General features: G+C 38.4%; 1 protein-coding gene across 1 annotated transcript in view; it reads right to left on the bottom strand.

Moving 5' to 3' along the window:
- Nucleotides 1-15,290, bottom strand: part of GRM8 (glutamate metabotropic receptor 8) — a 930,207-nt gene that overhangs the window by 200,708 nt on the left and 714,209 nt on the right. The window contains exon 7 of the mRNA XM_062198428.1: nt 8,572-8,708. Coding sequence (XP_062054412.1) covers nt 8,572-8,708 — 137 coding nt within the window. The remainder of the gene's footprint in view (nt 1-8,571; nt 8,709-15,290) is intronic.

Here is a 15,290-nt window from a genome sequence, read left to right as displayed (position 1 = left end):
CTGAAAAAAATAAAACTGATACACCATTGATCCAACTAACCAAAAAGAGAGGCCCCAAATTAACAAAATAAAAATGAAAAAGGAGCTATAATAATAGATAGCACAGAAATAAAAAATAATCAGGAATTACTACAAACAGCTGTATGCCAACAAATTGGAAAATTAGAAGAAATAGATTCCTTGACACAGATAATCTTCCAAATTGAGTCATTAAGACATAGAAAACCTAAACAGAATAACCCAGTTGGAGACTGAATTAGTAATAAAGACCATCCCAAAAAAGAAAAGCCCAGGACAGGGTGGCTACATTGCTAAATTTTACCTGACATTTGAAGAACTAAATCCAATTCTTCTCAAGTATTCAAAACAACTGAAAGGGAGGGAATTCTTACAAAATTCCTTCTATGAGGCCAGTATCATCTTAATTCCAAAATCATAAAAAGATAAAAAGAAAAAAAAGATAATTACAGACCAATATAGGTGCAAAAATCCTCGGAGTAATACTAGCTAAATCAAATCTAACACATCAGAAAGATCATTCACCTGGACCAAGTGGGATTTATCCCTGGTATGCGAGGTCAGTTCAATATTTTCAAATCAAAAAATTTGACAGGCAGCATCTTAATGAATGGGGAAAAGATGAAAGCATCCCATTAAGATATAGAACCAGACAACTATACCCACTTTCTTTTTTTTTTTTTTTTTTTTTTTTTTTTTTAAATTAAACTTTTATTTAATGGATATAAATTTCCAAAGTATAGCTTATGGGTTACAATGGCTTCCCCCCTCCCATAACTTCCCTCCCGCCCGCAACCCTCCCCTTTCCCGCTCCCTTTCCCCTTCCATTCATGTAAAGATTCATTTTAAATTCTCTTTGTATACAGAAGATCAGTTTAGTATATATTAGGTAAAGATTTCAACATTTTGCCCATATAGCAACATCAAGTGAAAAAAACTACCATTGGATTACTATTTATAGCATTAAATAGCAATGTACAGCATATTAAAGACAGAGATCCTACATAATTTTTTTTTTCAAATTAATTAATTTTCTATGTCATTTCCATTTTAACACCAGGTTGTTTTTTTTTTTTTTTTTTTCATTTCCAATTCTCTTTATATACAGAGGATCGCTTCAGTATATAATTAGCAAAGACCTCATCAGTCTGCGCCCACACAGAAACGCAAAGTGTAAAAATACTGTTTCAGTACCAGTCATAGCATCACTTGGCTTTAGACGGCACATTAGGGACAGATCCCACATGGGGTGTAAGTACACAGTGACTCCTGTTGCTGAGTTAACAATTTGACACTCCTGTTCATGGCGTCAGTAATCTCCCTAGGCTCTAGTCATGAGTTGCCAGGGCTATGGAAGCCTTTAGAGTTCGCTGACTTTGATCTTATTCCGATAGGGTCATAGTCAAAGTGGAGGTTCTCTCCTCCCTTCGGAGAAGGGTACCTCCTTCTTTGATGGCCCCGTTCTTTCCACTGGGATCTCGCTCACAGAGATCATTCATTTAGGTCTTTTTTTTTTTTTTCCATGATATCTTGGCTTTCCATGCCTGCTATACTCTCATGGGCTCTTCAGCCAGATCTGAATGCCTTGAGGGCTGATTCTGAGGCCAGAGTGTTGTTTAGGACATCTGCCATTCTATGAGTCTGCTGTGTATCCCACTTCCCATGTTGGATCTTTCTCTCCCTTTTTGATTCTATCAGTTAGTATTAGCAGATACTTGTCTTGTTTGTGTGATCTCTTTGACTCTTCGACCTATCAGAGCTATCAATTGTGAGCTGGAATTGATCACTTGGACTAGTGCGATGGCATTGGTACATGCCATCTTGATGGAATTGTGTTGGAATCCCCTGGCACATTTCTAACTCCATCATTTGGGGAAAGACTGATTGTGCATGTCCCAAATTGTGCATCTCCTCCCTCTCTTTTTCCCCTCTTAAATTTAACAGGGATCACTTTTCAGTTAAAATTTAAACACCTAAGAATAATTGTGTGTTAATTACTGGGTTGAACCAATAGTACTAGAACAACAACAATAACAACAAATACTAAAAAGGATAAAGTATTACATTGTACATCTAATGTCAGGACAGGAGCTGATCAGTTCATTGTTGCTTATAGTGTCCATTTCACTTAACAGGTTTCCCCTTTGGTGCTCAGTTGTCACCGATCAGGGAAAACAAATGATATTTTTCTCTTTGGGACTGGCTTAATTCACTCAGCATGATGTTTTCCAGATTGCTCCATCTTGTTGCAAATGACTGGGTTTCGTTGTTTCTTACTGCTGTATAGTATTCTATAGAGTACATGTCCCATAATTTCTTTATCCAGTCTACTGTTGATGGGCATTTGGGTTGGTTCCAGGTCTTAGCTATTGTGAATTGAGCTGCAATAAACATTAATGTGCAGATGGCTTTTTTATTTGCCAAATTAATTTCCTTTGGGTAAATTCCAAGGAGTGGGATGGCTGGGTTAAATGGTAGGGTTATGTTCAGGTTTCTGAGGAATCTCCAGACAGACTTCCATAGTGGCTTAACCAGTTTGCATTCCCACCAACAGTGGGTTAGTGTCCCTTTTTCCCCACATCCTCTCCAGCATCTGTTGTTGGTAGATTTCTGAATGTGAGCCATTCTCACCGGGGTGAGATGGAACCTCATTGTGGTTTTGATTTGCATTTCTCTGATTGCTAGTGATCTTGAACATTTTTTCATGTGTCTGTTGGCCATTTGGATTTCCTCTTTCGAAAAATGTCTATTGAGGTCCTTGGCCCATCTCTTAAGAGGGTTGTTTCTTTTGTTTTTGTGGATTTTCTTGATTTCTTTGTAGATTCTGGTTATCAATCCTTTATCTGTAGTATAGTTTGCGAATATTTTTTCCCATTCTGTTGGTTGCCTCTTCACTTTCCTGACTGTTTCTTTTGCAGTACAGAAACTTCTCAATTTGATGCAATCCCAAAAGTTAATTTTGGTTTTCACTGCCTGTGCTGTTGGAGTATTTTCCAGGAAGTCTTTGCCTGTGCCTATATCTTGCAGGGTTTCTCCAATGCTCTCTAATAATTTGATGGTTTCTGGTCGTAGATTTAAGTCTTTAATCCATGTTGAGTGAATTTTTGTGTAAGGTGATAGGTATGGGTCTTGCTTCAAGCTTCTGCATGTGGAAATCCAATTTTCCCAGCACCATTTATTGAATAGACTGTCCTTATTCCAGGGATTAGATTTGGATCTTTGGTCAAATATAAGTTTGCTGTAGATGTTTGGATTGATTTCTGGTGTTACTATACCCACTTTCACCATTGCTATTGTAGTCTTTGGAGTTTTAACTAGAGCCATTAGACAAGAAAATAAAATCAAAGAGATACAAATTGGAAAGGAGGAAGTAAAAATTGATATTTGCAGATGATATGATTCTATTTATAGGGGACTCCACTAAGAGACTATTCAAACTCTTAAGAGTTTTATAAGTGGCAAGATTAAATAAAAGCACATAAAATCAATAGACTTTGTATACACAGACATGCCATGAATGAGAAAGAAGTTCTAAGATTAACATTCCAAATAGCTACATAAAAAAATAAATAACAGTTAATCAAAATTTGAAAAATCTCGATAATGAAAACTACAAAATATTAAAGAAAGTAATCAAAAGAGATGCAAAAAATGGAAAAATATTCCATGTTTGTGGATTAGAAGAATTAACACAGTGAAGATGTCCATTCTTCCAAAATCAATTTACAGATTCAAAGCAATCACAATAATACCAATGACATTATTCTCAGATCTAGATAAAATACTAAAATTTATATGTAATCAGAAGAGACTCCAAATAGTTAAAAGCAATCTTATACAACAAAAACAAAGCTGGAGGCATCAAAATATCAGATTTCAAGACATACTACAGGGAAATTATAACAAAAACAGTCTAGTATTGTCAAAAAATAGACAAAATAGAAATGTAGACCAATAGAATGGAATAGAAACTCTGGAAACCAACTCACACATCTACAACCAACGTATCTTTGACAAAGGAGCTAAAATCAGTCACTGGAGAAAGGACAGTTTCTTCAACAAAAGGTGCTGGGAAGACTAGATCTACATGTGCAAAGATATGAAACTGGACTTCTACCTTACACCTTACACAAAAATCAAACGATAATGGATCAAGGAACTAAATCTATGACCTGACACCCTTAAATTACTAGGGGAGAACATTTCAAACGTACAAACAGGGCAAAACACTGTGAAACACTGGCCTAGGAAAAGATACCAGAAGGCAATCAAAGCCAAAATTGGGACAAATAGGATTATATCAAGTTGAGAAGATTCTGTACTGCAAAACAAACACTCACCAAAGTGAAGGGGCAACTGACAAAATGGGATAAAATATTTGCAAATTATGCAACTGATAAGGATTGATGTCAGAATCTACAAAGAGCTCAAGAAACACAAAAAAACAAATAATCCAGTTAAGAAATGGGCAAGTGACTGGAACTGGCATTTTTCAAAACAGGAAACTGAAATGGCCATGAAATAAATGAAAAACTGCTCAGGATCACTAGCCATCAGGGAAATTCTAATCAAAACCACAAAAGGGAAAGAAAGTTCTAAAGTGAGAATATAATTTTCCTCATGGGCATTGTCTACCTTAGAAAAACTACTACAGAACATGCCTGTGACTATAGACTTGTAGTTCAGGCCACCAAAGATTAGAGATGGGACACGGGCACTCCCTTGACTTGCACCGTCTGGTCTGCTTTAACACAAACCAGGAGGAAAAGAAAGCTAGGCATCAGAAGCAATGGGTGGCAGGCCTATTAATGGCTGATCTGTACAGTGATCTGCCCTCAAGGAGACCCAACAGGCCAGTCCACTGCAGTGGCTTTCAATGTGGTAAGCCTGGGCTTCAGCAGAAGTCAGCTTGTGAAGAGCCCTGGCAGCTCTGCCAAGAGTTGGATCACTGGAAATGGACCTGCCCTGGAGTCGAAGGATGCCCAGGTCAGAGCCACAGATCTTATTGGCTCTAAGCTGAAAAGCCCTTCACTCAGCCCAACTTCCAAAGTGGCCACTGCAGTTGAGGGGACAGCCAAGTAGGGTCAGCAACATTGCAGGCAGAACTGTAAATTTCTTGTTAGAGATGCCCCCTGCCTTTACCTGGCCAGCTCTCCTCCCAGGCCAGCCAAGTAATGAAAGTCAACAGAGTGCCTTCCCCTAGGAGGTTCACACCTCCCTTAGGATATACCCCATGTGAAGAGATAGATAGGTCTGGGCCTCTTAACTTACAAGGCCTAAAGCCCACCAGATTATTATCAAGCCCCTTCTATCAGGTTCTATTTGCCTCTCAATCAGAAAAATTACTTGTAGCTTACACAGCACCTTTCTTAGCTCCTCTAATAATGACTCTGTCCTTTGTTCTAGACCCTGTCTAGTGCACTTGGGCCTCATTCCTTTGTAATCATAACCTCTACTCTACCACCAATGGCTCTACTCCCAACCTGTGTGTACTGATGGTCCTCTTCCCCACTTAATGCTGTATAATTGTTCAGACCTGGTAAATGCCACTCTTAGGATCATTGGTTACTATCCTCAACCTGTCTTTTATGACCTTGTCTAAATATGATCAGAGTCGGCAAACTTGGAAGGCTTCCATAGCCTTGGCAACTCATGACGACAGCCTAGGATGGTTACTGGCGCCATAAACTAGAGTGTCAATTTGTTGGGTCAACAACAGGAGCCACTGTGCGCTTGCTCCTGATGTGGGATCTCTGTCTTTAATGTACTGTACATTTTGATTTAATGCTATAACTAGTACTCAAACAGTATGTTTCACTTTGTGTTTCTATGTGGGTGCAAACTGTTGAAGTATTTATACTAAATTGATCTTCTGTATATAAATAGAATTGAAAATGAATCTTGATGTGAATGGAAAGGGAGAGGGAGCGGGAGAGGGGAGGGTTGCGGGTGGGAGGGAAATTATGGGAAGGGGAAGCCATTGTAATCCATAAGCTGTATACTGGAAATTTATATTCATTAAATAAAAGTTAAAAAAAAAACCACAATGATGTTTCCCCTCACCCCAGTTAGAATGGCTGCCATACAGCAATAAAGAAACAATAAATGCTGGTAAGGATGTGTGGATCAAGTATACTAATTTTTTGCTGGTGGGAATGTAAACTAGTAGAGCCATTGTAGAAGACAGTATGAAGATACCTCAAAAAATGTAAAATAGATGCACCATATGACCCAGCATTCTCACTCCTGGGAACTTACCTAAGAGAAATGAACTCAGCATATGAAAGTGTTATCTGTACCCCAATGTAATTGCAGCTCAATTCACAATAGTTAATATATGAAATCAATTCAGATGTCTATCAACTGCTGACTGGTTAAAAAATTATTATATATACATAGTATGGAATACTACTAAGCCACAAAAAAAGAATGAAATCTTGTCTTTCTAACAAAATGGATACATCTGGAAACCATTATACTTAGTGGAACGAACCAGTCCCAAAAAGACAAATATAATTTCCATGATCTGTAGTAAATAATAGAGTACCAATAATACAAGGTATAGGAGTGAAGTTGAAATTTTGAGATTCAAAGATTGTTTATAGCCCTTGTCTCTACTGTTGATGAACACTGTTTAATTTCTTCTTAGTATTTGCTGAACTCTTTACTTGGTGTAGGATTAGTCTTCTGAGCATAAAGTAAACTGAAAGTAGATTATTGTATAAATGAAGAGAGGGAATCAGAAAGGAAAGAGGAAAAACCATGAGGGTGTTTTTCAGAGGGAGGGTAGGAAAGGAAGTGCCACTATGTTCTTGAATCTATACATATGAAATACATGAAATTTGTTTAGTCAAAATATAATTTTAAAAATTATTAAAAATAAAAATATTTATTGCATGCTATACAAATTGAAGCAACAATAACTGTCTTACTGCTGTTTGCAAAATAATTTTGTATTTTCAACTTGGGAAAAGAAAAAGGAAAAACAGCAAATATGTGGTCTTATATACTATACTAGTGGGAACATAATCCTTTTGTGCATTATTGAAAACAGAGCTGTTATTATCTTGAAGTCACTTCAAAGAGACAATAAATCATTCATATTTTGGTTTTGTTATTTCTCATCATCTGCTTTCTGCTTCTTTGCTGAGAACCTGGGTGACCGATATTTGCATAAACACATTACTTCATGGGACACAAAAAAGCAAAAATAATTTTAAGATACCAAATCAACATCTTCTAAATGGGACCCAGCACAAGAAAGCTCATGCACACTCAAGTATTGTGGTTGCTCTGAGAATCAAGAAGAGGACATATTTTATTAATGGAAAGAACAAGAGAACAGTGGGAGACCACGTCCTCCTTTTGTGGTAGCATTGTGAAAGTACCTTACTGCCTCCAGAGTAAACACTGGTGTCACTCTAAGGATTCCTTGGCCCACAGATAGCCCTGCACCTATGTACAAGAGATGCAAAGTAAACCAACTCCAAACCTGCATTGAGACTACAAGGTATGCTCTCTATTCACCTACAGTTGAAGCCTTTGTACACTGATAGTGAGTCATGGCAGTTGAAATGTGAATTCTTTACTTGATGATAAACAGATGCTGTTCCAACCTTCCCCACCAGCCATGCCAGGCTTGCGCCCTGCAATTATTTGGACCTTCCTTACCCATCAAGTTCAGGAGTGACTTCCTGAATTCTATATGAGCCCTAAATGACTGGTGGGTGTGAGAAGCAGGCAGCATTCTCATGAGTCCACCAAGACTCCTTCTCTGAAATTGCACCTTTGAGGAGTCTCTCTCAAGGCAAGGATATCTGACAAAGCTCCTCTTCTCCATTGCCACACGGCCTGCCAGCTCCACTCCATCCCTCCCAACTGCAAGGAAAGACAGCTGGCCTGGTGCTCCTGTGGGCAAATGCTATCTGTGATGGGTACCACCTCCAGACCCTGGGAGCTGCCAGGCTGGGCTCTGCAGGTCTCCCTTACCTGGCCACTGGTAGGAACTGTGAAAGTCATGGATCCTGGACCATAGGAGTTTCAAAGTAGACAAGGACAATAGGCAACCCTGTGAGCTGTTAAATAATCTGACCCTCATCTCTGGATACATTAGTTTCCCACAGCATTGTAAGTGAAAGAAGTAACGCAAATACACATGCACTTCCATCAATCAGATGTAGGCATAAGGTCTCACCTTATGATATGGCAAAGGGGATACTTCTCTTTAAAGCCTAAACTTAATAACTTACTGCACATTCAGTTAATCCCTCCTACCCACCCCTACATACGCCACACACACAGTGTACAAAGATTTGGATAAGCGAACCTTTCAGAAAAGGGCAATATTTCTTTTAGTCAATTGGAAGGTAATGAAATCATTCATTACATTCTTATAGATATCACGAGATTTCTCAACAGATTCATGAATGTCTTCAATATTTTAAGTTGAATGAAGGGTAAGGGCATAGTTTTTTGAAAAAGTATCTATGGGAAACTCTATTCTAAAAAAGTTAAAGAGTTAATACATTAATGCACACTTATGTGGATACTTGCTTTCAGATGAAGCTGATTGGTCCAGTGCCCAATGATTTTGTATTCTGTACTTTTGTTGGTTATTTGATACTGGAAGATATCATAACGTCCAGGAGCATCTCCATTTTCATTGAATGTGACAGGTGTCCCCGCACTGCCTATAAAAAGTTAGAAAACAGTAGTAGTGAAATTTTAGTAAGACAGACCACTGGGCTTACTTTTCTTTGAAGAACAATGGCAGATAAAAGTATATCGTGTGTAGTAAATGATACGAAGATTATTATCCATACAAGGTCATTCTTGATAGCTTAGTATCTTTTACATGAAAAGAAACCCAGATGTACATACAGGAATAAGACATGCTTTATTATGCACATTAGAAAGTAAATGATGAGTATCCAAGTTAGGCAGTGCACAAGAGTAGCTAAATAAATAAAAGTTGCAAGGCTGAATTTTCAGTACTGGCTACACAGAATGGTAGTTAATAGAGAAAAATGTCAATGGCTTGAAGCATGACAGCTCTTGCACAATGTGAACTACAAATGGCACCTAATATGCGGCAGAACACCCCAGCCAGTATCCTCAGTGTTACTTTTTGCTAACTTCCACTCTCTGTGAAGTAGTTGCATTTTTCAATTCCTCTGCCTCCAGTCTTTCTGCCTAAAAGTTTACCAATGTGGGAGACTGTTGGGACCCTCACAATGTTGAAGAAGTGATCAGCAGGAAGTCTTAATTCAGTCCATATCATAAAATTTCCGGCATTGACCATGAGGAGTGAAACAGTGGCAGGGCAGTGGAATGCAAGAACCACAGTCTTTTTCTAAACTCTGTTCCTTTCAGAAGCTTACAGATTCTGTCCACTTTTAATTTCCCTATTATTAACTTCTACACATTTATAGGTATAAGAGTAGAAAGCAATTGCTATGCCAATGTTTCCTTGTTCTTGTTCCATCCAGCTTTGTCACATGTACTGACTTTCCTTTTAATATCTTTGGACCCTTCCTCATCTGCTTGGATTATTCTTTCCTATCTTGACAAATTCAGCTGACACCAATCCCTTTTCTTGGTGCCTATCTTCACTCTGCAGACCCAGTTCACTGAATTTCTTCTCACAGGATATTGGATTTAATTTCTATACTGCACTAGAAAATTTCCCCTTCTCTTTATCTCTTTTCCAGATTTCATTCTCCAAGAATATATACTACTAATAGATATATATCAACTTTATATACGAATCACATATATACCTGATGAATTTCCTAACCTATTTGTAGAGGTGTTTGCCTACATATCAATGATCACAAAATTCTAAAATATTTAACTTAAAATAGATGACACTATCAAAAATGACAGCAACTTGCAAACAAATATTGGAGTATTTTCCTAGTGGTTAATGGGTAGATTCAAATATTCTGTTTTCTTTATTCTTCCTAAAATCTGAACATAGTGTGAGACTCCTGATGAAACCACAGACATCTGCTATCATGAGAACTGCTGAGCCGTAGGAGACAGCCATGCTTGGAGGAATGAGCCTGGGTCTGTGGTTTGGTAGCTGCATGTCCATGATAACTTCATTCCCCATTTATTTTCACACTTGTGTATGTCTCTTTTCCTCCACTTTACCACACGGACACCTAATAATGAATTGAACACATTTTGAAATCCTAAGAGTTATCCATGTATAAATTATCGTCAATGAGTTTATATATAAATCAACAAAGAAATTAAGAATTGGCAAATATAATAGGAACTCTCCAATCAGTGCTATCTTATCTACTCCCCAGAGTCCAATGGAAACCTATTTGTCATACATGACCAAAAACCTTTCTTAACTCAGAGATTTGGGGCAGATTAAGCTTCTAAATCCTCAGTCTCTCTACCTGTAAAATGACACTTTTCTCAGAGTTGTTATGAGAATTTAAATGATTCAATACTTGTCAAGTTCACAGGATAATCAGGTATTACTATTCATCTTCTGAAAATTAATGAGTGAATTAGAGAGGCAGAGAGAGGAGGAGGAGGAGGAAGGAGAGAAGGAGGAGGAGTGGCAAATTCAGAGAGGAAAACAGGAGGCAGGGAGGAGGGTGGATGGGAGGGAGAGAGGGAGGGAATGAGGAAAAAAAGGAACCCCACCCCCTGGTTCACATGTCTCAGATGCCCATAATAGCCAGGGCTGGGTTGAGGGCACAGCAGGCTCAAAGAAGTCAACCCAGCTCTCCTACACAGATGGCAGGAACTCAAACATTTGAGCTATCACTGTTGCTTCCCAAGATCTGCGTTAGCAAGAAACTGGAGATGGGATTGGGCCTGGGTATTGAACCCTGGAATTCTGATGCATTTGCTATGAACTTGATATTAACAGTAAATTGCCATTTACATAGTACTTTGGAAATCTGTAATGCCATATTCTCCCTGTATAAAGGGATATTTAGTTTCCTCTAAAATTTCACAAATTGTTACTCCCTTCACTGAGACTCCATATTTCCTTTAGCAGTAGTGCCCAGTCTATTTTTTTGTTTGTTTGTTTGCCACAATGACGTACACTACAAAAGAATGTCACTGTTTAACATATTCTGACAAATGCACTCCGAGTTATATACAGCTACCAGTTCACTGTTGCTATATCTCTTTTCTCCAACTCAATTAAGAATATTGGAAAGCAAATGAGAACTACTGATCACAAAAATAATTTCTTAGATATTTCAAATATTAATGTCAAGTGACACAAATTCAGGCATTGCTTTAAGAAACAATACAATACTGAAGCAGGTGGAAGTGTGTTATGGAGCGAGAATGCTGGGTTCAAACCCTAGTTCTGTCACTTATCAGATGTATTTTCTTGGGTAAATTCCTTCATTTCCTTTTATCTCATTTCTCACTTTTAAAGTGGAGTAATGATAATTCCAAACTCAGTGGGAAGAATCAGAAATGAATCAGTATATGCAAAGCATTTAGTACACATGAAGCATTATAATATTAGCTATATTTTAATTATTTTATGGCAATATTTGAGATACATTGTCTATGTGGGAATCTATAAACTAGGTGATAAATGTGTCATTTATATGATGTCATTCTTACTAATCTTTGTTTACTTTCAACACCATGCCACATCATATACCTAAAATCCAGGTCGCTGTTCTCCAGGCTGTCTCATCAACCTGCCTCTTTGCACATGGTACACTCTCTAAGTTCCCTTCTCCTAATCCTCCTTCTCCATTTCTTTCAAGATGTGGCTCAAGGGTAAGGCACTTGGAGAAGTTCAACTCTTCAAACCTGGAACAAACCCCCAAGTCCCTCTTCTTGTCCTAACTTTCTCTGTCAGGACACTCGTGACACTCTGCATGCTTTCAGTATTCATCCCATACATGATTATAAATGCTTATATTCAACAAATTTTTACTAAGAGTCTACTGTGTTTCCAGTACTGGGTGGACCCTCTGCCTTCCTCATAAAACTCCAGTCTCCTTAGAATTTATCCCTTATCTTTGTAGAATGTGTACCAGAGACAGTGCTCGATATTGGGAGTAATCAATAAGTCACAGGAAATCATGAAAGAGGCACTCCATAACGATCTAAAATAAGATCCATATTCACCCTCTTTATAATACCATGAACTTTATTGATATCACATTTCATCTTTGAAATTCTCAAATGAAGGAAACAACCAAGTCCCTTTCACACCATTATCAGGGTGATCTTAGAAACCACAGCATACCTTTGCATGGTCTCTGAATTAATTACTGGCAGCTGAAGCAGTTTCATTACTGACTACTCTTGCATCTTGTTTTTCTAGTCTGATTTCTGGTCTCAGGCTAGACTTGCAATTGAATTGCTTCAACCCTCTTACAAGAAGAGCTGCCTGCGTTGCACATTGACTCAGTTCCAATAACTACCGTGACACACTGGTCTGTGTGACAATGAGCATCCTTGAGCAGTCATGAAGGACTCAGTTGCTGTTACGAATTTTGACAAGCTTGCCATCTTTTCAAAAGAAGATCTTTTGTACTGAAACTGGCCATCCTGAAAAATGGAATTAAGTGGCATTTTTGTCTAGAAGATATTTGTAATAGCAAATGTCTCAATATATTCAGCAATTTCTTGTAGTTTAATAATAACAGTTAATAAATACAACATATATTTGATTAGGCTATATTAGGGTTATATTTTAAATCAAATAGTGTCCATCAAATTTTGTTTTATTCCTTTCCTTCTCACAAATTAGCTATTTCAGAAATTTGATGTGTATTAAAGTTTTAAATTTTTTTATCATATATGTACATTAGTAGAAAAATGGAAACAAAAGCACGGATTTGTAGGGTATCTTTTACTAGTCAGGTACTATTTTCAGAGTTTGCACATCTCCTTATTGTTGGTTTAATAAGAATTGAGGAAAATTCTATTTTTATTACTAGATATCTCAAACACTCCCAATGTGGCTTTACAGGAAAAATGATACATCCTGTGAAGATGTTATTTGAAAATTTGACTCCTTTGAGAATTGTGTCGTGGAAGAGAATGGGTTTGACATTCAGGGGTTAGAGTCTGATTTCTGGCTATCCAAGTTATCTGCATGGTCTAGACAATCTATGTCTCTTAGACTTGTGCTCTCATTCTTCAAGTAGGCCTAACAACCTCAATATCCCTGGGCCATTAGAAAGTCTAAACGAGATGATGCATGTAGAATACTGTGTGCATAACTGACTCTCGATAGACATGCAATAACTTAAAACTGTCATCATCATCCTAAACTGAGTTTCCCCTTGGTCTACATTCTCTTGTATCCACAATGTAAAACTCAATGCAAGAATATTTCTCTCACCTTTAGGTACAAAAATCTCTCTCTCACACACACACACACTCATGTAAACCAGTTTGGTTTATTTCAAGTTTACTACTTCCCTTCCCACTTCGTACACCAAACTTCATCCAGTATCTTGTTCTCAAAACCTACAATATTACGCAAGCAGGAAAAAAATAAGACATCTTAAAATCAGTAGTTTAATAATTTTCAGCACCCTTAAAAGAAGAAAGAATATATGAGATTTAAGTTATTGACCAAATGTCATAGGAAATAGCAATTTCCAAAAAGGTCTCAATTATTCTTGTTCTTCCTTCCCTTGTCCAATTTAATTTATTGAACACTTATTATAATCAATAATCATATTTGAATGAAAATCATATTATACTTTAATTATTTAAGAAACAGATTACTCTTATACATAAGAATTACTCTGCCTCATGCTTTGAAAGTGTTTAACATTTGACTCACTATACTCTTCATCCATACTCCTGTTACGTACTTGGTGACCCTGCCATCCATGTGGGTAATTTTCTCTTTTTTTAAGACTCTTTCATGCAACTCAATATCTAATATTACAATCGCCTTCTGGAAACTATCCTATCCAGGAACTGTATCATCTCTAAAATTTTACTTTCTGGCCACTACCTTCTATCTCAACTGCAAGATTCTATGACTTCCTAAACTTACCAATTCACTGATCACTGCATTTTGTCACTCCACTTCACCCCCATGGCAGTTTCACTTCCCTCCTAGTCCTGCATAGGTTCTACCATCTGTTCTTTTGTGATCTCTCTGCCCAATCATCTTCATCTACCAAATCATAATCATGACTATATAAAACTGTACATCTTCATCAGCAGAAGCAGAATACTGCTTGAGGAACACAAGCAGCTTTTCTGTCTGGCAAAACTACATCTGGGCTAAGGTAAGGGCAGTACCTAGGACAGGGCCCTGAGTGTGAATGCCCTCTCCCTGAATTTTGTAAACTCAGTGTCTTGCTTGCTTCTTCTAGTCATGCCCTCGCTGCCATGTCCTGCCTTCAGCTCATGACCCCAGATTTCCAATAAACAGCCAATACTGCTCTGCAGCCCTATCCAGTCCTCACAGTTGGTTCACTTTCTCCACCCTTCAGGACAACACTTGACGATTTCATGCCTTCTTCTCACTCTTCACACATTCAACACCTTCCTTCCCGTGTCACATCAGCATGGCTCACTCTTTCTCAATTAAGAAAAGGCAGCAAAAAGACAGAAGGACCCCCACCACAGAGCCTACCACCTACATGCATCCACACATGTTCCTTCCCTCCTATGGCAACACAGAGCCATAATCCAAAGTACTCTTCCCCTGGGGATAAGGAACCATCCACTCACTCTCCATGCATTTTAACTATCAGTTTTCTTTCTTTTTTTAAATTTTTAATTTTTTTTATTTTTTGACAGGCAGAGTGGACAGTGAGAGAGAGAAACAGACAGAAAGGTCTTCCTTTGCCGTTGGTTCACCCTCCAATGGCCACCATGGCAGGCGCGCTGCGGCCGGCGCACCGCGCTGATCCGAAGCCAGGAGCCAGGTGCTTCTCCTGGTCTCCCATGGGGTGCAGGGCCCAAGCACTTGGGCCATCCTCCACTGCACTCCCGGGCCACAGCAGAGAGCTGGCCTGGAAGAGGGCAACCGGGAAAGAATCCGGTGCCCCGACCGGGACTAGAACCCGGTGTGCGGGCGCTGCAGGCGGAGGATTAGCCTAGTGAGCCGCGGTGCCAGCCCTGGTTTTCTTTCTTTACATCAACAAATTTAGACTCTCTCTAGAAGTATTCCCTTAAATTGACTAATAAGTACTAATATCTCTTCTTAAATAGAAACAAATACCCTAATTTAACCCCTTGACCTCATATAGCTCTTGCCTCATGTTCCACTCTTCTTCAGAGTAAAACTGTGG

The sequence above is a fragment of the Lepus europaeus genome, chromosome 1 (assembly GCF_033115175.1).
Source record: "Lepus europaeus isolate LE1 chromosome 1, mLepTim1.pri, whole genome shotgun sequence".
NCBI classification, from domain to species: Eukaryota; Metazoa; Chordata; class Mammalia; order Lagomorpha; family Leporidae; genus Lepus; species Lepus europaeus.
Note: the sequence above shows the minus strand (reverse complement) of the source record. Positions and strands in the feature narration are given on the sequence as shown.